General features: G+C 28.0%; 1 protein-coding gene across 6 annotated transcripts in view; it reads left to right on the top strand.

Annotated features, from left to right (window-relative positions):
* Positions 1–4,714, top strand: part of LOC111675540 — a 121,457-nt gene extending 116,743 nt beyond the window's left edge. For 5 of the 6 annotated variants that reach the window (XM_046950421.1, XM_046950418.1, XM_046950417.1 and 2 more), the window contains exons 5-7: positions 858–991; positions 3,659–3,965; positions 4,152–4,714. In XM_046950421.1, the coding sequence (XP_046806377.1) occupies positions 858–991; positions 3,659–3,965; positions 4,152–4,297 (587 nt within the window). In that variant the 3' untranslated portion in view covers positions 4,298–4,714. The remainder of the gene's footprint in view (positions 1–857; positions 992–3,658; positions 3,966–4,151) is intronic. The other variant, XM_046950422.1, reaches the window with a different exon arrangement.
* The last annotated feature ends 15,165 nt before the right edge of the window (positions 4,715–19,879 follow it).

Genomic DNA, 19,879 nt, shown 5'->3' with positions numbered 1-19,879 from the left:
AACATCAAATCCGAAGAAATACACAGCCCAGTTATCAAATCCTTACTAATGCCTCCGGTGAGAATCGAACCCACCACCTGCCTTCCAACATATTTTTATTCAAGTAGTAGACTAAATTTTCAAAATTAGTTGGACGAATAACGAATTTTAAGATACAGGTAAAATAATGGGTTTGCATACATTACTGTACTATAAGTCAGTAACCTAGTTCAATCTCAACTTATTTTAAATTTCTCAGTAGATTATAATGATATTTGTAGACAATGTTTAACTTAAGTAGAGAAATAAGTATGTGTTCATTTCATCACTTATTGTATATGTCATTCCGTTTGTAACACATCTGCCTGGTTAAAACACGATAGAACGAGATGGAGAGTTAAATTTGAGCATATATTTTTTGTTTCGTAATGAAAATCAAAATTACCCATTTAAGGTTCCCTTCAGAAAAAAACTTTAACGCTGATAACTGGCTGATAATGTACAACCGAACTAATCAAAATGTTTTTGGCTCCTTACAAATATAAAGTTATCATCAAAAATAACTTTAACGTTCGTAAGTCAGTTAAAGATACCAGTAGAGCAACTAAATTCTACATAAACAAGTTTTTTCATTTGTTTCACTTATTCTAAGCATTTAAAAAATTAATAGAATCACTTCTAAAATAGGAAGGAATTTTTATAAATTGCAAAAAGTAGTAAATTTTTTTGCAAAAAGTAGTAAAAATTTAAACTTTAAATATTCCTATAGCTTTTTACCTCTATGATTGTATTTAAACTAACACACTTTTACATATATATTTTTTTTATTTTTTCTAATCCAATGTTATTTAATGTTTTTGTTTGTTGTTTTATTACAGTTTTACCAAAATTTGATCCATTTATCAGTGGTCTTCAGCATACCTACAGATACGGTGATTCCATTATCTTAAATTGTAGTTCAGAATGGTCAAATCCTCCGGCAACACTTACATGGTATATTAACAATAAAACGGTATGTTTGTATATTTTTTATCATCATAAGCTTACACACATATCCACATACAATACGTTTTTTTTCCTTTAAACCGAATGCGATTTAATATTTTATTTTTATTGTGTACACAATCACATTCATATTTAGAAGCATAGAAATAGAGAAACATTACTTACATACGTATGTATGTGCAGTGAAAGATAAAAATAACTTTATAATTTTAAGTTTTGTATATTTTTTGGTTAAAAATACACACATTTTGGACATGAACAATGAATTGTTAAGGTCGAAGAGATTCAAATTAACTCTACTTGTTGTAACTGTAATTAGTAGATTAACTAATACGAAATAGCAACTCATTTATAAAAATTTACAAATATCTGCCAGTTAGCAGAGGTAGATTTTGGTTTGATGCTAACTCCATGATCCTTCGAAAAACAGCAAACTTAAAAGTATTTGTCTAATATTCTGACTCAGTTTCATATAATATAAGTAAAAACCATTTTATATCCATTATCAAAATATTAGTCTAAAATCCATAAAAGTAAATATATTCTAGGTCCTCATTAGTGCCTAATCCATTCATATGTCTGTAAACCTGTCATTAGAAAGCACTTCCTATAGTGCATTAAACGATATAAGCTAGAAAATATATTAAGTTGATCGGTTTTAACATAAACGTGTTTAATAGAACCACCAATTTTGTTTACATTTTATAAAGATCGTTCCATAATTGTTTCCATAGAAGATCATGCGCCAAATTTCATTGCATAATCTCCAAAATTGTGACCTGTAGTTTGATTACAACGTTTACAAGCCCTACTCGGGAGTTCAGTTGTATGGGGGCTAGGTGAAATAATGAACCGAACTTATCAACAGGCTTCGTCCCTAGGACAATAGAAAATCATGTACAAAATTTCATTGAATTATCTTCAAAATTGCGATTTGTAGTTTGATTACAAAATTTACATGGACTGACAGTCAGACGGACGGACATAACAAAATCGGCTAATAAAAGATTCTGAGTCGATTAGCGTACTTCAAGGTAGTTATAGGACCAATAATATTGGTACATTACAAACATCAGTAGGGTATAAAAATTGCAAAACAAACAACAAAATTAGACATTAACTGCTTTGGCTAGCTGGCGACCTACAATCTAGCTGTCTATATTATTAAAGATTTGTCCTTCATTGTTTTACCATCATATCAAAAGAAAATTACGTCTTCAGAATATAACCCTTAGAAAATAAATAAACTCAAAATTTCAATATATTTATTTTAAACGCTTGTTTTAACCCACACTGTTTAGTTTTTTACTTCGCTGCCAGTAGTTGTACTATTTATTAACTTTTTTTGTTTTTTTGTTGGTGTAATGAGGTTGGGTATTTACCCATTTGATTGTTTGGCGTTTGTGTAGAAAACCAATTTAAACTATCATTGGGTATTTTTCGAAACTTTAGTTTTTTTCTATTCGGTATATTTTGTGATTTTTTTTCTATATTTTTCGCTTTTTGTACTATTTGGCATCTGTGATTTATTGCACCATGTGCAATTTTGTTTTTGTTGCCCAAAATGGACGACACATAAATACTGGGAAATGCGTGATGTAGTTGTTGCTGTTGTTACTGCTGTTGCTGGAGTTTTGTTGGGTGTTTTTCTTTTTTTTTGTGTGTTTAACGTTGACATTTTATGTTGATTAAAACTGCAATTGGGAAATGGTGCTTTTGGTTAGTTTTTCTTCACTTTTTGGCATATTTAAAATCTTGTTTAGACCAACAAATTATAAAAAGCAAAATGTTCACAACATGCAGTTTGAAATAAACGTTGAACTTTTAACCACAAAATGTTGAATGAAAAATTAAATTTAGATTTAGTGATATGACTTTTTAGGTATATTTATGGAATTTTTTTTAAATGTAAATATTTAAAGTTTTAAAAAAATTTTATTAAATAGTTATTAATTACAATAATATAGAATGATATCCTTAAATTCAAAGTTTTTCACATTAAATCATTTACTACATACAGATTCTCTATAACTTTTCATTAAAAATAATTACATTTTTAACAAATATTAAAATATAATCGAGCGTTTAAAGAATTTTAACATTATGAACTATTATTTGAACAGAGAAATTATTTGATACATTGACTGTAATTATACCCTACACCATTATAGTGGGGAGAATATTATGCATTTTCGTTGATGTTTGTAACATCCATAAAGTATACCAATCTACTCAAAATTACTTTCGTTTTCGATAAAGATATGTTTGTCTGTCTGTCTGTCTGTCTCTCTTTTGTCTTTCTGGTCTTCTATGTGTTCATTTAAATCGTGTGCGAACGCTACAGGTCGCCCAAGGCAAAGACCAAATTTGCTCTAACCCAAAATAACCCTTCTCTTAGAAATTAATTTTTTTTTGCAACAAATTTGCCAAAATAGGGTCATCCATGCCCGACTATACTTTCAAACATGTTTTATATTTAAATACAAGTTCATTATTTACATTTGTAATCAATTCATTTTGCATAACAATACTCTACACAAAAAAGAAACATATTCATCATCCTTGCAACTTTATCAGCTTATAAATTATTTGCTATTTTGTTGAAAATATTTAAGCAAACAATCATATGCATAAATTTATATATAATCTCGATATCTATTTGTATCTATTAAAGGCTTCCATGACAACGGTGCAACCACAAATCAATGAAATTTCACGCAGCTCAGATGGTTTCCTTTTATCGGCCAGCAATTTGCAATTACGCATCTATGTGGATGATCAGCGTTTCATCGGTAAGAGTGAGGTTTTAGAATTGAAATGTGTTGCTGATATCATGGGTATTGCAAGTGTGCGTCGCGCGACGAAAGTACGTGCAACAATCCTATCACTGGCAGATACAAGCAACAAACAACGACTACTGGGAGGAAGTAGCAGTGCAAACAGTATTAACATATTTCATCTACCACAATTTGATATTAAATGTAAGTGTTGCATACAATCTACTACAACTACTACTACAAATAGTGTATACAATAAGTATACAACATAACAAAATAATTTGAAAATATTAATTTGTTCTATCTCTCCCAACCATTTTCTGTTTATCTCTTCAATTTCGGTTCGGATGCCAAACTCATTAAAACACATCTACACACTTTCGTGCACAGCAGTTGTAAAATCTGTGAGTTGTAGTGTGTGGCATTTAATTTATGTTCTAATGATGATGACTCTGGCGTATTTGTGGCATACAGGTTGCTGTTACTACGTGCAAATGGAAAGCAGCACCAGGAGCAGCATATGGAGACGAAGTTAGCTACTTGTATAGTTTTTCGAGTACATTTTTATATTAATTTTAGTTCATTTAAGTTGAATTTTGGGTTGGGTTTTGTCGAGTTGAGTTATTAACGTTAGAATACATATTTAAGTTAACACTTAAGGAGGGATTAGCTGTGTAAGTAAATAAGTATGATTTATGTTTGTTATGTACATGCAAATACATGTAAAAGAACACACGCACACATATACACACATTAATTTACTTTCGTGTGTAGGTGGTCTGATAGCATGTATTTGTATGTTGTTTGTACTGATGATTATAAAAATTGTATTGATATTGATACAGATACAGATGATAAAATATACATACACATATATTTTAGTTAAGTGGAATTAGTTAATGAAAATCAACATTATTAAAACAAAATAAATAAAAATAAACAATGAGAGATAATGAAACAAAATACGTATAAGCCTATTATGAAATTATTTTTATTATTGGTTTACACAGCGTTTTTAATAGCTACAATTGATGTAAGTATTGGCAGTTAAAAAAAAAATTGAAAATATTTAAATGCTTTGTGGGAATGTGTGATTATTTAATTTTTTGGTAAATATGAATATAATGTAGTTTATTTATTTGTGCTTATAGCTTTCTATGGACTCGGAACTTGACTTGATCAAATACTCCAAAACTAGGTAATGACTTGCAATTGTAACCACTTACCTATAAACATATTTTTCAAATACCACTTCATATCGTTCTGATTACATACTTTCTATTCATTAGTCCACTTCTAAATGAATATATAGAAGCTGTATAGGTTTTGTCAGACGTTTACATTGAATTATTTTTTCTAATTTTTTCTATGCGATTGTGGTAAGTACTTGCCTCCAAAGACATCGCCATGTTAAAATAATGGCTTAAAATGCTATTGTGTAAGTATTTTAGCATCTTCAGTAAGTAAGTTTTTTTATTTATGCATAAAAATATAAATTTTCTGTAGAAAACATGGCTCATAATTGTCCGTATTCGACCAAATTCTCTATAGAAAATAAGATCAATATTTGATGGTGAATATTTTGAAGAAAACGTGTTTTTTATTTGTCGAAGTCTTCTATAAAAACTTATCTAATATTCGTCGAAATTTTCCATAGAAAACTTATATAATATTCGTCGAAATTTTCCATAGAAAACTTGTATAATATTCGTTAAAATTTTCTATAGAAAACTTCTCTTCGAAATTTTATCAGAGAAATCATGGCCTATACGACGATATATACATTGAAGACATAGAAATATTCGACAAGATTTTAAATAGAAAAATAAGGCCAATATTTGTTAAGAATTTTCCAATATTGTACAAGATTTTCTATATCGAATATTCCCATATTTGACCAAATCTTCTATATAAAATATTACCTATATCGTCATTCTATTCTAATCTTTGTCCATATTCGTCGAAATTTTGTAATAAGTGGTCGTTATCAATTTAGTACTCAATTATCTAAAGCATCTATCCAACGTTTGTGGTTCGAATCATAGTTGATTTCAGTATTTTTTAAGCGTCGATTAATACTTTCATATTAAAACGATTTCAAAAAATTCTATAAACACACACGGGTTTAAAGCTGTTATTTGTTTTAACCTCGTCGAACAAAAACAATTAGTTATTCACTTCTTCAACATTGCTTTCCTGCTTGCCGAATAAATAAAAATGAGATGATATGACTGGTAATTTATTTGATTCAGAAAATTACTTTAACGCTTATTATAGACTTCAAAATTTTGTGAGGATCATCTCATATTTGAACATGCCCTCATATATAAAAACTCTTTTTTATATTTCTTTTTTCCTAATTTTATGAGGATTGGGCTACAAGAAAATATTTAACTTATTTAAAACAAGAAAATTTCTTATTAAAAATATAAAATAAGTTTTATACAAAACAAAATCTTTGTTAAGAATTGTATGAGTATTATTTCATGCACCATGAACGAATATAACCATATACGGACACCATCATAAAAGATCAAAAACAGACCCGTGTCTCTCAGTTTTGCACAAATTCATTCACTTTTTTATGGCTCTGCAAATATTTTCATTGTGTAATAAATTCGATTTTTTATGTCTTAAAATATATTTTAAGTGTAACTCTAAATTAGGCGTATACTTAATATTAGTAATATAAGTAATTTATTAACACGTATACGTATAGGTGTCGTTAATAAAAGCTGCGCAATGTCACAATGAAAAAAATTTCCAATTGAAATTAAAAAAATGATATGAATAAATGAAAATTCCTTAAAGTTTACAAAATATGAGCTGAGAAAATGGAAAAAAATTGCATAACATTGGGCAAAACAATTAAGGCTCATGACTGAATTTAAAATACATGTACACTAATTCAATTTAACAAAAATAAATTTAATTTTGTATATTCTTCTTACTGCATACTATTTGAATTTATTGTAGAAACTAAACTATACAAAAGTTTGTTTAAATAAAATTTAGATTAGATTTAAGTTAGGTTGATAGGTGGATGTATAATACATCAAATCCGAAGAAATAAACCAAGGCCACTATAGTACAGCCAAGCGCAGAAAGAGAAACTGTTATTGTAGTGGTAAGAAAATACCTAAAAACACTTTGAAAAAATATTTCCTAGTTACATAGCTAAAGCTTATTAGAAGTAAAATTGTAAATTTTACAGATAAAACATAGTCAAAGAAGAGAAAAATGTTTATTTTTAAAGAAATATTAAAGCTTTTAATGTTTAAAAAAGTATAAAAAATATTGTTTTTATGTATTTTTAATATTATGCATTCCTGAAAAGATTTTGGAGTGTATGAGTTTTTTGTAAGTTATTCTCTTGTTTGAAAATATTGTTGTTGTTTTTGCAAATTTTTGCAATTTTTACTTTCTTGCTATGAGTTTTATTTATGATCGGGTTGTGTACGTGTGAATTGCCGAAAATCTTTGTAATTAGAACAATATGAACGCGCAACGCTGCTATAGGACCTGTTTTGCACTGATTTTTAAAATTACAAATTTATGTAATTATAATTCATCGCCAATCTATTAATATTATTAATGTAGATAACAGAGAAAATATGTGAAAAAAATACACATGAACAAGATAAAACAGTTATTGCCTTTGGTAAGCAATTGGATAGATATATTTCTATAAACATCGACAAAATTCAGTTTTGTTAACACGTCCAATTTCGAAATTATTGCACCTCATTTGACTCCCCATATTATGACCTAATCATAAAATGGCTTGAACATCGTTTATTCACTTTTAAACACTAGAATTACAAAGCATAATTATTTCCTATATGCAAATTTCTTCACCAAACTTAAAAAAAGATCGGTCCATATTTCACTTTAGCTCTCTTATAAAGCCTTTTTTCTTTCAAAAAATTAAAAAAATTAATAAATTGATTTAAATTTCAGTTTTTATACCCTTCAATTTCGTGAGATGGGTATATATAAGTTTGTCATTCCGTTTGTAATTTCTATAATATAATTTTCCGACCCTATAAAGTATATATATTCTCTATCCTTATAGATAGGGGAGTCGATTAAGCCATGTCCGTCTGTCTGTCTGTCCGTCCATCTGTCTGTTGAAATCAGTTTTAAGAGGACCCCATATATCGGCGAGATCCGAATCTTCAATAATTCTTTCGAGAATATCGCTTTTTAAAATCAGCAAAATCGGTCGGTAAATAACGGAGATATGAGCAAAAATCCGAGACAACCTCTGAAAATTTCATAAAAAAATTTCATATTTTTTCATGCTTTGTTACAAAAGCAACAACAACACTGTATATTAGAAAAAGATGTACACGTGTGTATAGATGTATTTGGTTTTATTCAGCTATGTATTTTGAATGCTGTTGGCTTCATTGAGTTGTGCATTTTGTTTTTGTTTTCTTTTTGTGAATTCTGTTCGTATATTTCGATGTAGGTTGGTTTTATTGCGTTTTTTATTTTGTTTTTGTTTTTCTGTGTTTTTCGTTATGTATGTTTAGATGTCTGTTGGTTCAATTACCTTGTGTATTTTGTTTTTTTATTTCGTTTAGCAAAAGCAAAACATTCATTTTGTTTTGCTTTTGGTGTAATAATAATGTAGTCGAGAAAAAATTTAAATTTATAAAAAGTTAGCAACAAATAAGCAACAACAACTTACTTAGCCCCATGCACGAATACAGTTTAAAATGCCATAAATAAGCTAATTAGGATTCAATCTTGATATATTTTTTCGCCACATAGGTTTATGAATGCATAAATTATGTGTAACAAAAATTCCGAGATTTTAAAAACGAAACTTTATAAAGCAAAATCTACAAGGATTTTAAGATCATTTTTTTAAATTGATATGTTCGAGCGATTAATTAGTTAGCAATAAATTAGAATAAAATCAAAAGGTTATTAGAATAAAGGAATACGTGTACCAAATTTAGCCGATATTTGGTCACACCTTCATAGAGAATTCAAGTAAAAATTATTCGTTTGCAGAAAATGATGGTATATAAAATGAAAAATTCATTGAATTGGCTATTAAAGAAAAACTAGCAGCGGAAACCGAAAATATTCTCTATCAATTCTGAAAATGCTAAAAGTGTCAACAGTTCGTCTATTTATTTAATTAATTTCTCAAAATATCATTAGCTTATATACTAAGAATTGTCATTTCTGGAATTTACAAACGTACACATTACAACTGATTACAATCTTTTAGTATTTAGTTGCTGACTTATTCAGTTCTTGTCTAGACTCACCTTAACCAATATTTTAATTTCTTCTATAAAATTTTGTTCATTAACTGTAACATTTTGTTAATGATTTTTTAAAATATCTTTCGAAAAACTAGTCTTATTCATAAACTTTTATTAATGGTTTCATATGGTTTTCATAAAAAATTTGTTCTATAAACTTTTGTAAATAATGCAGTAAACCTATTAGTTAAAGAGCCTTATATTAAAAAATATATACTTCAGTTGTACACAAAAATCAATTTTTTTATCAAATGGTCCTTTAAAGTTATCTACAACAAATAAAATAAATACTGATAGACAGACAGAAAAACATATACAAATACTCGAAACAGCAAACATCAATTTACCTGCAATAAAAACAGATTTAGAAAATTATACAAAAACAGCTTAAATTACAATAAATGAAGGCACTGATGACATTTACAATTCTGGCGCCCAATTTGTATAACGACTGTATATTTTTACTTCAAAACGCCTTCTGCAATAGAGAAAAACTGAAATGGAAAAATAAAATAAAAATCATAATCATACCAAAACAAACTCCACCAATACATTCACACTTCGATATCTGTGAAACAGACTGACATTTAAATAAACAAAAAAAATATTCGAGGCTTATCTTACATTGTGACAAAGAACCCAATTGCTGTCATTGTCAAAATAAAAATCATACCAACAACTGTACTCTTCTCTCTAGCTACCAAATCTTTATGATGTTTTTCGACAAAAAGCCAAATCTGATAGACAAAACAAAATTGTGGAAAATAAAGGCAATACATTCGAGACAACTAGTGGCTCAAGATTTGAGCAAATTTACTTTAGCCAACAAATAAAAACCAAAATGTCAGTTTGACAAAGTACGCGTATCCACAATACAAATCTTGAACAGAGTACAACATGAACATCGAATATCAAATCTTTATAGCCAAGTCTACAATGTTTTGTAGGAGTCAAAAGACATACAATCTTACACATGACTCAAGGGTAAAAAATGTTAAACATGTCTTTCAATTGTTCCAAAAAAAAAATGAAAAAAATATGTTTCTTGTTGTTAGAAACGCTTGAAAAACGGAGCTGAAAAAGAACTGTATTGCGGCATAGATCTTATCATCAACATAATCCAGTTTTAAAAGAAAATGAAAAGTGCAGATGCATTTTGTGACGAAATGATTTGTGTATCGAAGCATGTATTTTACTGTTTTTTTGCACACTGGTGTAGGCAATCAAAAAAAACAGGAAATTTGTTTATCATAACTAATTAACTAACTAACTAATTAAATAACTAACTAACTAACTAACTAACTAACTTACTAACTAACTTACTACCTAACTAGCTAACTAACTAACTTGCTAACTTACTAAAAACTAAAGCATGTCCGTATATCTGTCCGGTGGTCTGCCTGCCCAATGTTCTCGTAATGAAGTTCATGTTTGACTCTAACACCAACATAAAGCCCCTTTTAGAATTTTTTCTTCATCAATAAATTGCTTACATATTAAGGCAAAACTCAACATTAAATATAAATTTTGGAAAATTATTTTTTCATTAATAAATTGCTTAAATAGTTTAGAATTAAGGTAAGATTAAAATAAACATTAAATATGAATGGTGTCGGGTAACATAAGGTCGGTCATATCCAAATATACTGATATAATATGTTAGTTTTTGCGTGTGGTATGTATTGCCGATTAACAAACTTTGAATAAAATACTTACAACAAGTTCAAGACATTTCCCTAAACGATTAACTCACATTTCCCTAAAACGATTAACTCACTATCTTCTGAGCAGAGTAATTACGGACTAGTAGTCAAGATTTCGACCATAGCTACCATTCTTCTAACTTGTTACTCTGCGATGACCAACTCTATCCTTTTATATCTACTTTTCAATTAATTCTATATAATTCCCTAAAACTGTTTGATTTAATTTTATTGGTATAATGTGACTAAAATAGAAACAATTGTTTTATCTACCCTAAAGGCATTAACTAAAGTCGTAGCATTTATAAAAAACTTCAATTAAAGTGTTAAAATAAACAAATTAATACGACCCTTAAAATACATACCTTAAAACGAACAATCGAACCAGTGTCTCTGTAAAACGAGTGAATGGAAAAAAATTGAGGTGGCCTAAAGACTTTTTTACTTTAATACGTTAAAGGTGTGAGTCAACAAATATTCTGTAGTTGATTTCTCCATATTATGACTAGAATGTGGAATTATATGATGTTGATGAGCAGAGAACAGCACAAAAGCAAAAGGGAAAAAAAATAAAACAAAACAATGACAACGGTATGAACAATAACAACAACAAATAACAAATCGTTTGTTGGTGTTAAAGCAAGTGGTTTGTGAGTTTGCTGTTGCCACCACTGCTACAGCCGCCTAATGCTTATGCCGCTGCTGCCGCTGTTGTTGTCTAAAGGAAGTGGCAATTGCTGATGGCGCCATTGGTTCATCTACAATCTATTTTGTTCGTTGTTGTCATGTTATTTGAATGTCTTTTTTTATTTATAATGTTCTGATTTTTTTATATTCATTTATATTTTCGTTCTATTTTTTCTTATTGTCTTTAACAAATTTGTTCATTTTCTTATTTTGTTTTATTTAGTTTGAGTTTGTTTTGTTATGTTTCATTTCACTTTTTTGTTTTTGTGGTAACGGTAATAAAATAATTTTTTTTCTTCATCTATTTCCCTAAGAAGACAAGTTCTTTTTTCCATTAAAATTCCCTCGAGTTATTTTGTGAGGAGCAAAAGAAAAGGCAACGGCAAGTAAAGAAGGAGGATGAGTGTCTTTGATTAATCAAAAGAACGTTTTTAGCATGTTTATAAAGCTTGAATTAATGTCAAAATAATGGGCATAAATTTGTTAAAATATTTTATATCTCAATCTGATTTAAGACACATACATAAATATATACATTTGTTAATAAAAAGATAAATTCATAGATATATATACATATGTATATAAGAAATCCATAAAAGCGAACAGACAGACATATAGATATTTGTAGAAATAAGCAACCGACTCAAAGTCAAACATAAAAGAGATTTAGCTGCAGAGGAACGAGTAATTGGACAAACAGTTATTCAAATTAAATGACAAATATCTCGATTTTTCATAGTCATAAATAAGTGGGAAAAATACGACAAACGTACAGAAAAATAGGGAGAGTTAAAATAAATAAAATGACACAATAAGATTACGAATTGCGTAAAATAAATATAGATATTATGCTTTAGAATTTAATAGAATTTTATATTCTAATACAAACTGGCGCCTTGTATTTGTTCATCAAAAATGTCAACTGTTATAAATATATTGGACGGGTTTATAATAGGAAAATAAAAGGAAAATTATTTTTTTGAATTCCATACAAAACTTTTGTGATTATTAAAAAAAATTTCAATATAAAAGTTACATTCACAAAAGTGCTCATACATATTGCAGGTAAAAAATAAGCTTAAAACTTTTGTAAACATTTTGACAATTGATGTGTATTATTTTGACAACCACCGTTGTAATTTTGACAATGCATCGTTGTCATTGCAACAATGCATTGTTGTCATTTCGATAACGCTTTATGTCGCCTTGGCAATGCATCCCTATAACCACTTTAGTGAGGAAGGTATATTGGGTTTGTGCTGATGTTTGTAACGCACAATATATTGGTCCTCTAGCCACCTTAAAGAATAGCAATCGGCTCAGAATTGTTTTCTGAGTAGCTTTAGCAATGTCCGTCCATGTAAACCTTGTAATCAAACTACAGGTCACAATTTTTAAGATAATTTAATGAAATTTGGTAAGATCGGTCCATTATTTCACCCAGCCTCGTAAAACCGAACCCCCGAATAGGGCTTGTAAACATTATAATCAGACTACAGGTCGCAATTTTGGAAATAATGAAAATGAAATTTGGCACAAGATCTTTAATAGTATCGTAGACGAAGCCTATTGAAAATGGTTAACATCGGTCTATTGTTTCGCCCTGCGTCCATACAACTGAAACCGCCAAATAGTGCTTTTAAGTTCATAATTATGTTTACCATACTCGCATCTCGACAAAATGTTGCAAAACCAAGTTCCATACTAGCCTTATTGGACTTCATTAACTTTATAAGCCTTTTGTCTTAAATGTCCAAAATTTTTCTCGAAACATAAATAAATGGCTTAAGTATATCAACTTAAATGTTTTATTATGATAACTAAAATCAAATTTTATTTTTGTAACAGGTGTGGGATATTATATGGTCGGCATCACCCATACTTTGTATTTGATATAGTTGTGTTGACCTTAACGTATGCGTATTGATGTGTAAAAATTAAATATTCATCATACGCCACGAGTTTATGCTTTTATTATAAACTCATTAAAGTTTAATTATAATTTTTAGTTAATTAATAATTACAATGCTTCAAATTTCTTAAATATAATTTTAAGAATATATAATAATATAGCAAATTAGATGAAAACTGTAGAAATATGTCTACAATAATTCTTTACAACATTTAATTTAGTGTAAACATGAAAGTAATTAATAAAAATAAAAAACAGTTTTTTTTCACAGGTTTCCTAGCAACTAAAGGGAGGCAATGTTAAATTAAAAATATTAAAATAAACTATTTTAAACATTAACATTAATAATAACGCATGCAGTACATTTAATTAAACAAGTAATCGTTAATAAATTTATTTATTTTTTTTTTTTTTGTTATTGATGAGTTTATTATTGACGAGCTACTCTACTACATTTAAATAAACTACATGTGTTTTTTAACATATACTTCAAGTAATATATAAAAAACTTTATTTATTGTTTCGCTATTTGTTATAAAATTATTTACGATTAATTACACATTTTTGTTTTTGGTCTTCAGTTTACATTTGTAGTTGTATTGGCAATGCAAGAGATAATCTTTTAATTTCATTTAATTTATTTGCATACCACTATCACAATATAACAATGATTTGTTTTTAATTTTCAATCTGGAAACAAATAACAACAATAACAATAAATACATAATTAACAAACAAATATAGTGTATTCATGTACGCTGGCATACATATAACAAAAATAATTATTTACACATACAACTATATATTTATATAAATCAGCTAGGACTTCTAAGTATACTTACTAATTAAAGAAAAACATTAATTCTCTAAAATATATATTTTTTTCTTTATTTGGTACATACTTATATCTATATCTTTTAGAAACATTTTTATTCAAAATTTTATTTATATCAAATATTTTTATTAATATATTTTTTTAAACAGCCACCACCCTAATTTAGCTACAAATACATATGTACATACAATTAATGCTTATTTAATTATATTTTATTTTTATAATGCATTAAAGTACTTGAAATTACTTTAAGGTTCAATTATCGATATAAAAATGTAATCAACTTAAATTTAAATGAAAAAATATTCACCACATTTACATACACGTATGTACTGTTAATGTACATTAACTATAATTGTATTTGTATATTTGCAGTTGTTGGTTTTGTATTTTTATAAAACTATGTAATAATTTACAATGTGTTTTTTTTATTAAAACATTGTTAAAATAAAATAAATTTAATTTATTTGTATACTTTAAAATGAAACAAGTAAATAAATACGTTAAGTTTTATAAATACATACAATTATCATCATGCTGATATATTGAACATCTTCACGTCTTCAACTAAATTTTAAGCCTTAAGGAACTAAGTCTATGTATTTAAAAATATCCCAACAAAAAGCCATCAATATAGTCATTTCCATGGTGAAAAAAGGAAGACGGGGAGCTCTTTTTCTTCTTAGGTTTATTATCAGTTGTCAACTCCTCGGGAGACCTGATCCTTTTTGCCTCAGATCTTGTTTGATTTGATTTCCTGAAGCATATTTTTCAACTTCCTCCGCTGTGCTCCAGAAAGTCTTTTCTTTGTAATAGGTAGTTTAGCTGTACTATCACTTACCTCTTTCATCATTTGCTCTACTTCATGTTTTTTGGGATTTGCTATAATGGTATTATTATTATCATCTGAGGATTCAGAGTCAGTATTTAAAGGCTGAGGTAGCTTAGAGCTCTCTCTTAAAACATCCTTCTCTTTCACCCTTATATTTTTGCCAGTGGCATGCTGCACACTTGACGCATTGTCAAGTGTCGTCATCGTGCTAACGACTCGCGAGTAGATCAACACTTGCTGCCGGTATTGGGTTATTTAGGCCCTTCACCTTCATTTTTATTTTTATTTTCCATATTTGTTTTTTCCAGTTTTTTGGTCCGCGGGGAATATAATATTCCCAGGTGGTAGACAATCTGCCCTCCCTCAGCTTAAATGAAATTAAAGCTGGGAGAAGACAAATGGTCAATCACCACGCCCTATCCGCCACCCGGGGACGGGATCGGTAGGAAAAACTCCCCCGAGCATATAACAGTAAGAGTCCTGAAATATTAGTATCAATATGATTATTTACGGCAAAAAGACTATCATTAAGGAGCGTGGTACATCCATTATAAATTAAATACAAAAATTCGTTTATCTTGGAAACTATTACAGTAAGAATCTTAAAATTTTACACTAATAACTTTAACGTCTATGTAAACATTTTAGGTAATAACTTGGCGGTCTACCCATGGGGGAGCTGTACCTACCATATTAATTATATACAAAAAATCGTTTATCTGGGAATCTAATAGAACTAAATTCTCAAAATTTTACATAAAGAAATTAAATATTCATCATTTTAAAAGAAAAAGAACGGATTTTCATCGGGGGGACTTGAAGCCACTATATAAATTAAATAGAAAAATTTGTATATCTGAGAAACTTAAAGCTAGAATCTTTAAAATTTTACATTAAGAACTTTGACATTTATCAGAACATTTAGAGTACAACGGGCGGACTTTCATTGAAGGACTTAGCACCTCCCATATGAATTCAACAAAAATACAAAATTTCGTTTATCAGAAAACTAGTAGAAGTAGATTCTTCAAATTTGCATAAATGACTTGAATATTCCAAATATATAAATTTCTTTATATATTTAAAGCAAAAATTTTCATCTGGAGAGCTTAAAGCCCTCACATGAATTAAAATTCGTATATCTAAGAAACTATTATAGTTGGAATTTTACATAAAAAACAATTGGATTTATTAAATCCAAATGTAAGTTCTTGCACTGTACACCAGGTGGATAAGGTAAAACATTTTAATCGAAGTTAATAATATTATTATTATAATATTAAATTTTAAATCATAATGTCAGAAGCGGCCAACAGATGGAGTTATTTCAAAATTTTTTGTTAAAATTAGAACTTTTCCATACAAATTTTAGCAATTTGTTAAAAAAAGGTGTTATTTGCACTAAATTAACATTAATTGCAACAATTAAGTTACAGCAATTTCTTTTCATTTTTCTATTTTTACACATTTTAAAAATACTTGCCATCTGTTGGTGAATAACAAAATGAAACAAATTTATTTCCTAAAAAATTATTTTGGTTTAGATCTATGACTACAAAGCATTGCCATATTGAAATTAGCTAAATCTAACAATTTTTTGAGATTTAATAAATCCAAATTGAATTTACTTCCTTTAGCTTATACAGTGTATTTTCAGATAATGATAATGATGAAATAAAATAAATCCAGTAATTAAAAAAAAGCCCCTAATATTTGACAGAAGAATAATTTGCTTATATACAAATCATTCAAAATTACCACCTTTAATCATTCAGTACTTGAAAGCACATCTAAGATTTTTTGTACGTAGCACATCTCTTTAGTTTAAATAGTAAAAGGATTATTAACAACAAACTCATTTTTATACACAACACCTCTATAGTGAGGAGGTTATTATGAGTTTATGCTAATACTTGTAACTTACAAAAAAAATTATTCTACACCTATTTTAAAGGTAATATACAAAATTAGTACACACGCACAATACCCTCAACACTATATGTAGTTTTGTAGGTTATAATAAAAGATTCTCGTTTTTCAAGTTTAAGGACTATAATCTGTTACAGCTTAACAATTTGAGGACAGTTAAATAAATTACCCAAAACCTCAAACTAACAACAAACAAAAAAAAACCAAACACATCCTTTCACTTTCATGCATGCCACTCACATTAAGCTACATATGTATTTGTTTACCTTACAGCTTGTTCAAAACAGCTAAACATGTTGCATATACATATGAAACGTAAATATAAATAATGTTTTTTTTCTTTGGTATGACCATTTTACTGTTTTCAAGTGTTTTGCAAACAACCAGCCAGTGTCAGACAAAAATATAACAAAATTGCCAAAAAAAAGATATCTAGTTTCTAAACACTCTTAAATATTTTCTAAATATATTGTAACTAAATATTAGAATGCATACAATGGTCTAGTTTGTTTAATATATCTACTAAAATAGTTCAAATAGTAAAAATGTTTACTTAAGGTATTATGTAGTTTTTTTTATCTAACAACAAATAAACAAATATTAATAGTACTAGAATCAAAAAAAATTCAGACAAAGTTAAATAAATATAAAACAGGTACAATACAGTATCAATCAAAAGTAAACATTTACTTTATATATGCCTTTTTAATTGTTTTCACAAATATCTCTAGAAATTATTGTTTATTTTACTTAATACTTCTATGAGTTTTTTAACTATGAAAGTAAAATATTTTGGGAAAAATGACTGATAAGCGTCTGTATTTGTAGTGAATTAAAAAAATAAATATATATACTTCCATATAAACTCTCTTGCAGAAAATCTGTTTTTTGTCAACAAAAATAAAAAAATTTCAAAATTAAGTTGAAAAAGTAATTAAATGCTTTATTATTAAAAAATAATCTAAATTTTTAACAACTTTTTGCTTCATATTTATACATGTCAATTCAAAAATTCAAAATTGCACTACATTTTTTAACAACACCTGTACGTATACGTGTGAATGATTTAATGATATTATAAATATTAAGTATACGCCTAAGTGAAAATAAATTCGAACTTTTTTACAGTTTTTGGGATTTTGATCTTGAAGATATAGTTTTTTGAAACTGTTCGACATGATTCTTTTTAGTGTCTTTTATTAAGTAGTAATTATATTATTTCGTGATGTGTATTGTGTTATCAAATTCTCAAAAAAAAAAAAAATATTTTATATTAAGAAAAAAAATCTAAACAATCCAAATAACTTATTAATTGAATAAATTAAAGTTTTAATAAAATCTAAACATAGCAGAGAGTATACTTAGGCTACAACCAAATTTACATCATCGTAATAACTGATGCAATCAAGCGTTCATTACAACTATAAAAAACCATTATAGAATCTCCTGAGAATCTTTGATCCAGCATAAGACTTAAAGCTATAAATACCACCTCTCATCTTCTTACTCTACACTCACATTTGACTAAGAATGCACTCAATGTCACAGAATTAGAAAAAATACAATTCCACTTTAACAATTATTATTATAAAAAAATATCCTTTTGATAAAATCTTGTTATTATAAAGGAAACAAACAAAAACACACAAATAACAAGAAATGACATAAACAATTTAATAGATACTCACATACATGCATACTTATGTTAACATTAACTTTTTTTCCATTTCGTTCCATTTCAAATGCCACTTTTAGACACACATTAAGAAAGACTATTTGTCGCTAGTTATAAATTAAAATAGCAAAAAAAAATTTTCAAATAAAAATATTAAAAATTCATAAAAAAAGAAAAACATAAATGTGACGTGACACACAACGTACAACGTATTAAAAAAAAAAAAAAAAACATCTAAAATATGCACAAAAATCTTAACAACAGCCATAAATGGCAACAACATAAAGTGAAGAAAAACTACAAAAAGCAAAAAAAAAAAATATTATAATACAAAATGAGCAAGAAAAGAAATTAATCTTAAAATCTTTTAGCGTTTTTCTTTGGTGAAAAAATATAAAATTATCAAATAAAATGGAATCTACGACGTGAAACATAATTTTTTGTTTTGATGTTAAAAAAAATAATATCAAAATAAATACATGAAAGGAGAAAAAATATTCTTATATATTTCAGTAGTTTATTTAATACATTTGTATATAGAAAATTTGTAAATTTGATCCATTATTTCACCTAGGACCCATACAATGGTCTCGCTTTTGGGTTCATAATTATGTTAAGTATACTTGTATCTCGATAACAGTACAACTTAGTTTTATACAAGTCTCCATGATTTTGCTTAATCTCGGGCCTAATGTAACCCTAACTCCCATAAAAAGTCTCCTTCAGAAAATGACTTGAATTCCTTAAATTCACTTATAAACACTAATATTAACTTTGCCTTTAACCACCATGAAGCCTATGTGTTTCTTCCATAAATAGCTTATAAGTAAAGCCGAAGAGACTCCGTTTTGAGCGAACCACAACAGTCGTCAAATTTAGTATTGCATATCATTAGATCCAGCCTATAGCAGTGAGAAATCTCTGGATATTATAAAGCTTAGATCCAGATATCCCACAAAAGTAAGATATAAAGTTACTGCCAAGAAAACGGCTTCCTTTAACGGGTAGACCAATCCAACTTGCATGTCTGCTAAGCAGCCACAGTCCTGTTAATAATATTATCAATATCGATATAACCCGTCCTCTTCGGTTTATAAAGAGTCTTGTGCGCTTTTTTAGGACTATCATCCATAGGGCATATTGTGCGCTGCTTTTTCTGGAAAATGTTGAAATGGAATAATCTTATACAGCAACCTCTGAAATGATTGTCCAATTGCTTTACGTAAACACCTGCCGTATGGGCCTTATTTCACGATGGTT

Source organism: Lucilia cuprina, chromosome 4 (assembly GCF_022045245.1).
Source record: "Lucilia cuprina isolate Lc7/37 chromosome 4, ASM2204524v1, whole genome shotgun sequence".
In the NCBI taxonomy this organism is placed as follows: Eukaryota; Metazoa; Arthropoda; class Insecta; order Diptera; family Calliphoridae; genus Lucilia; species Lucilia cuprina.
This window is presented reverse-complemented; position numbering and strand designations above follow the sequence as displayed.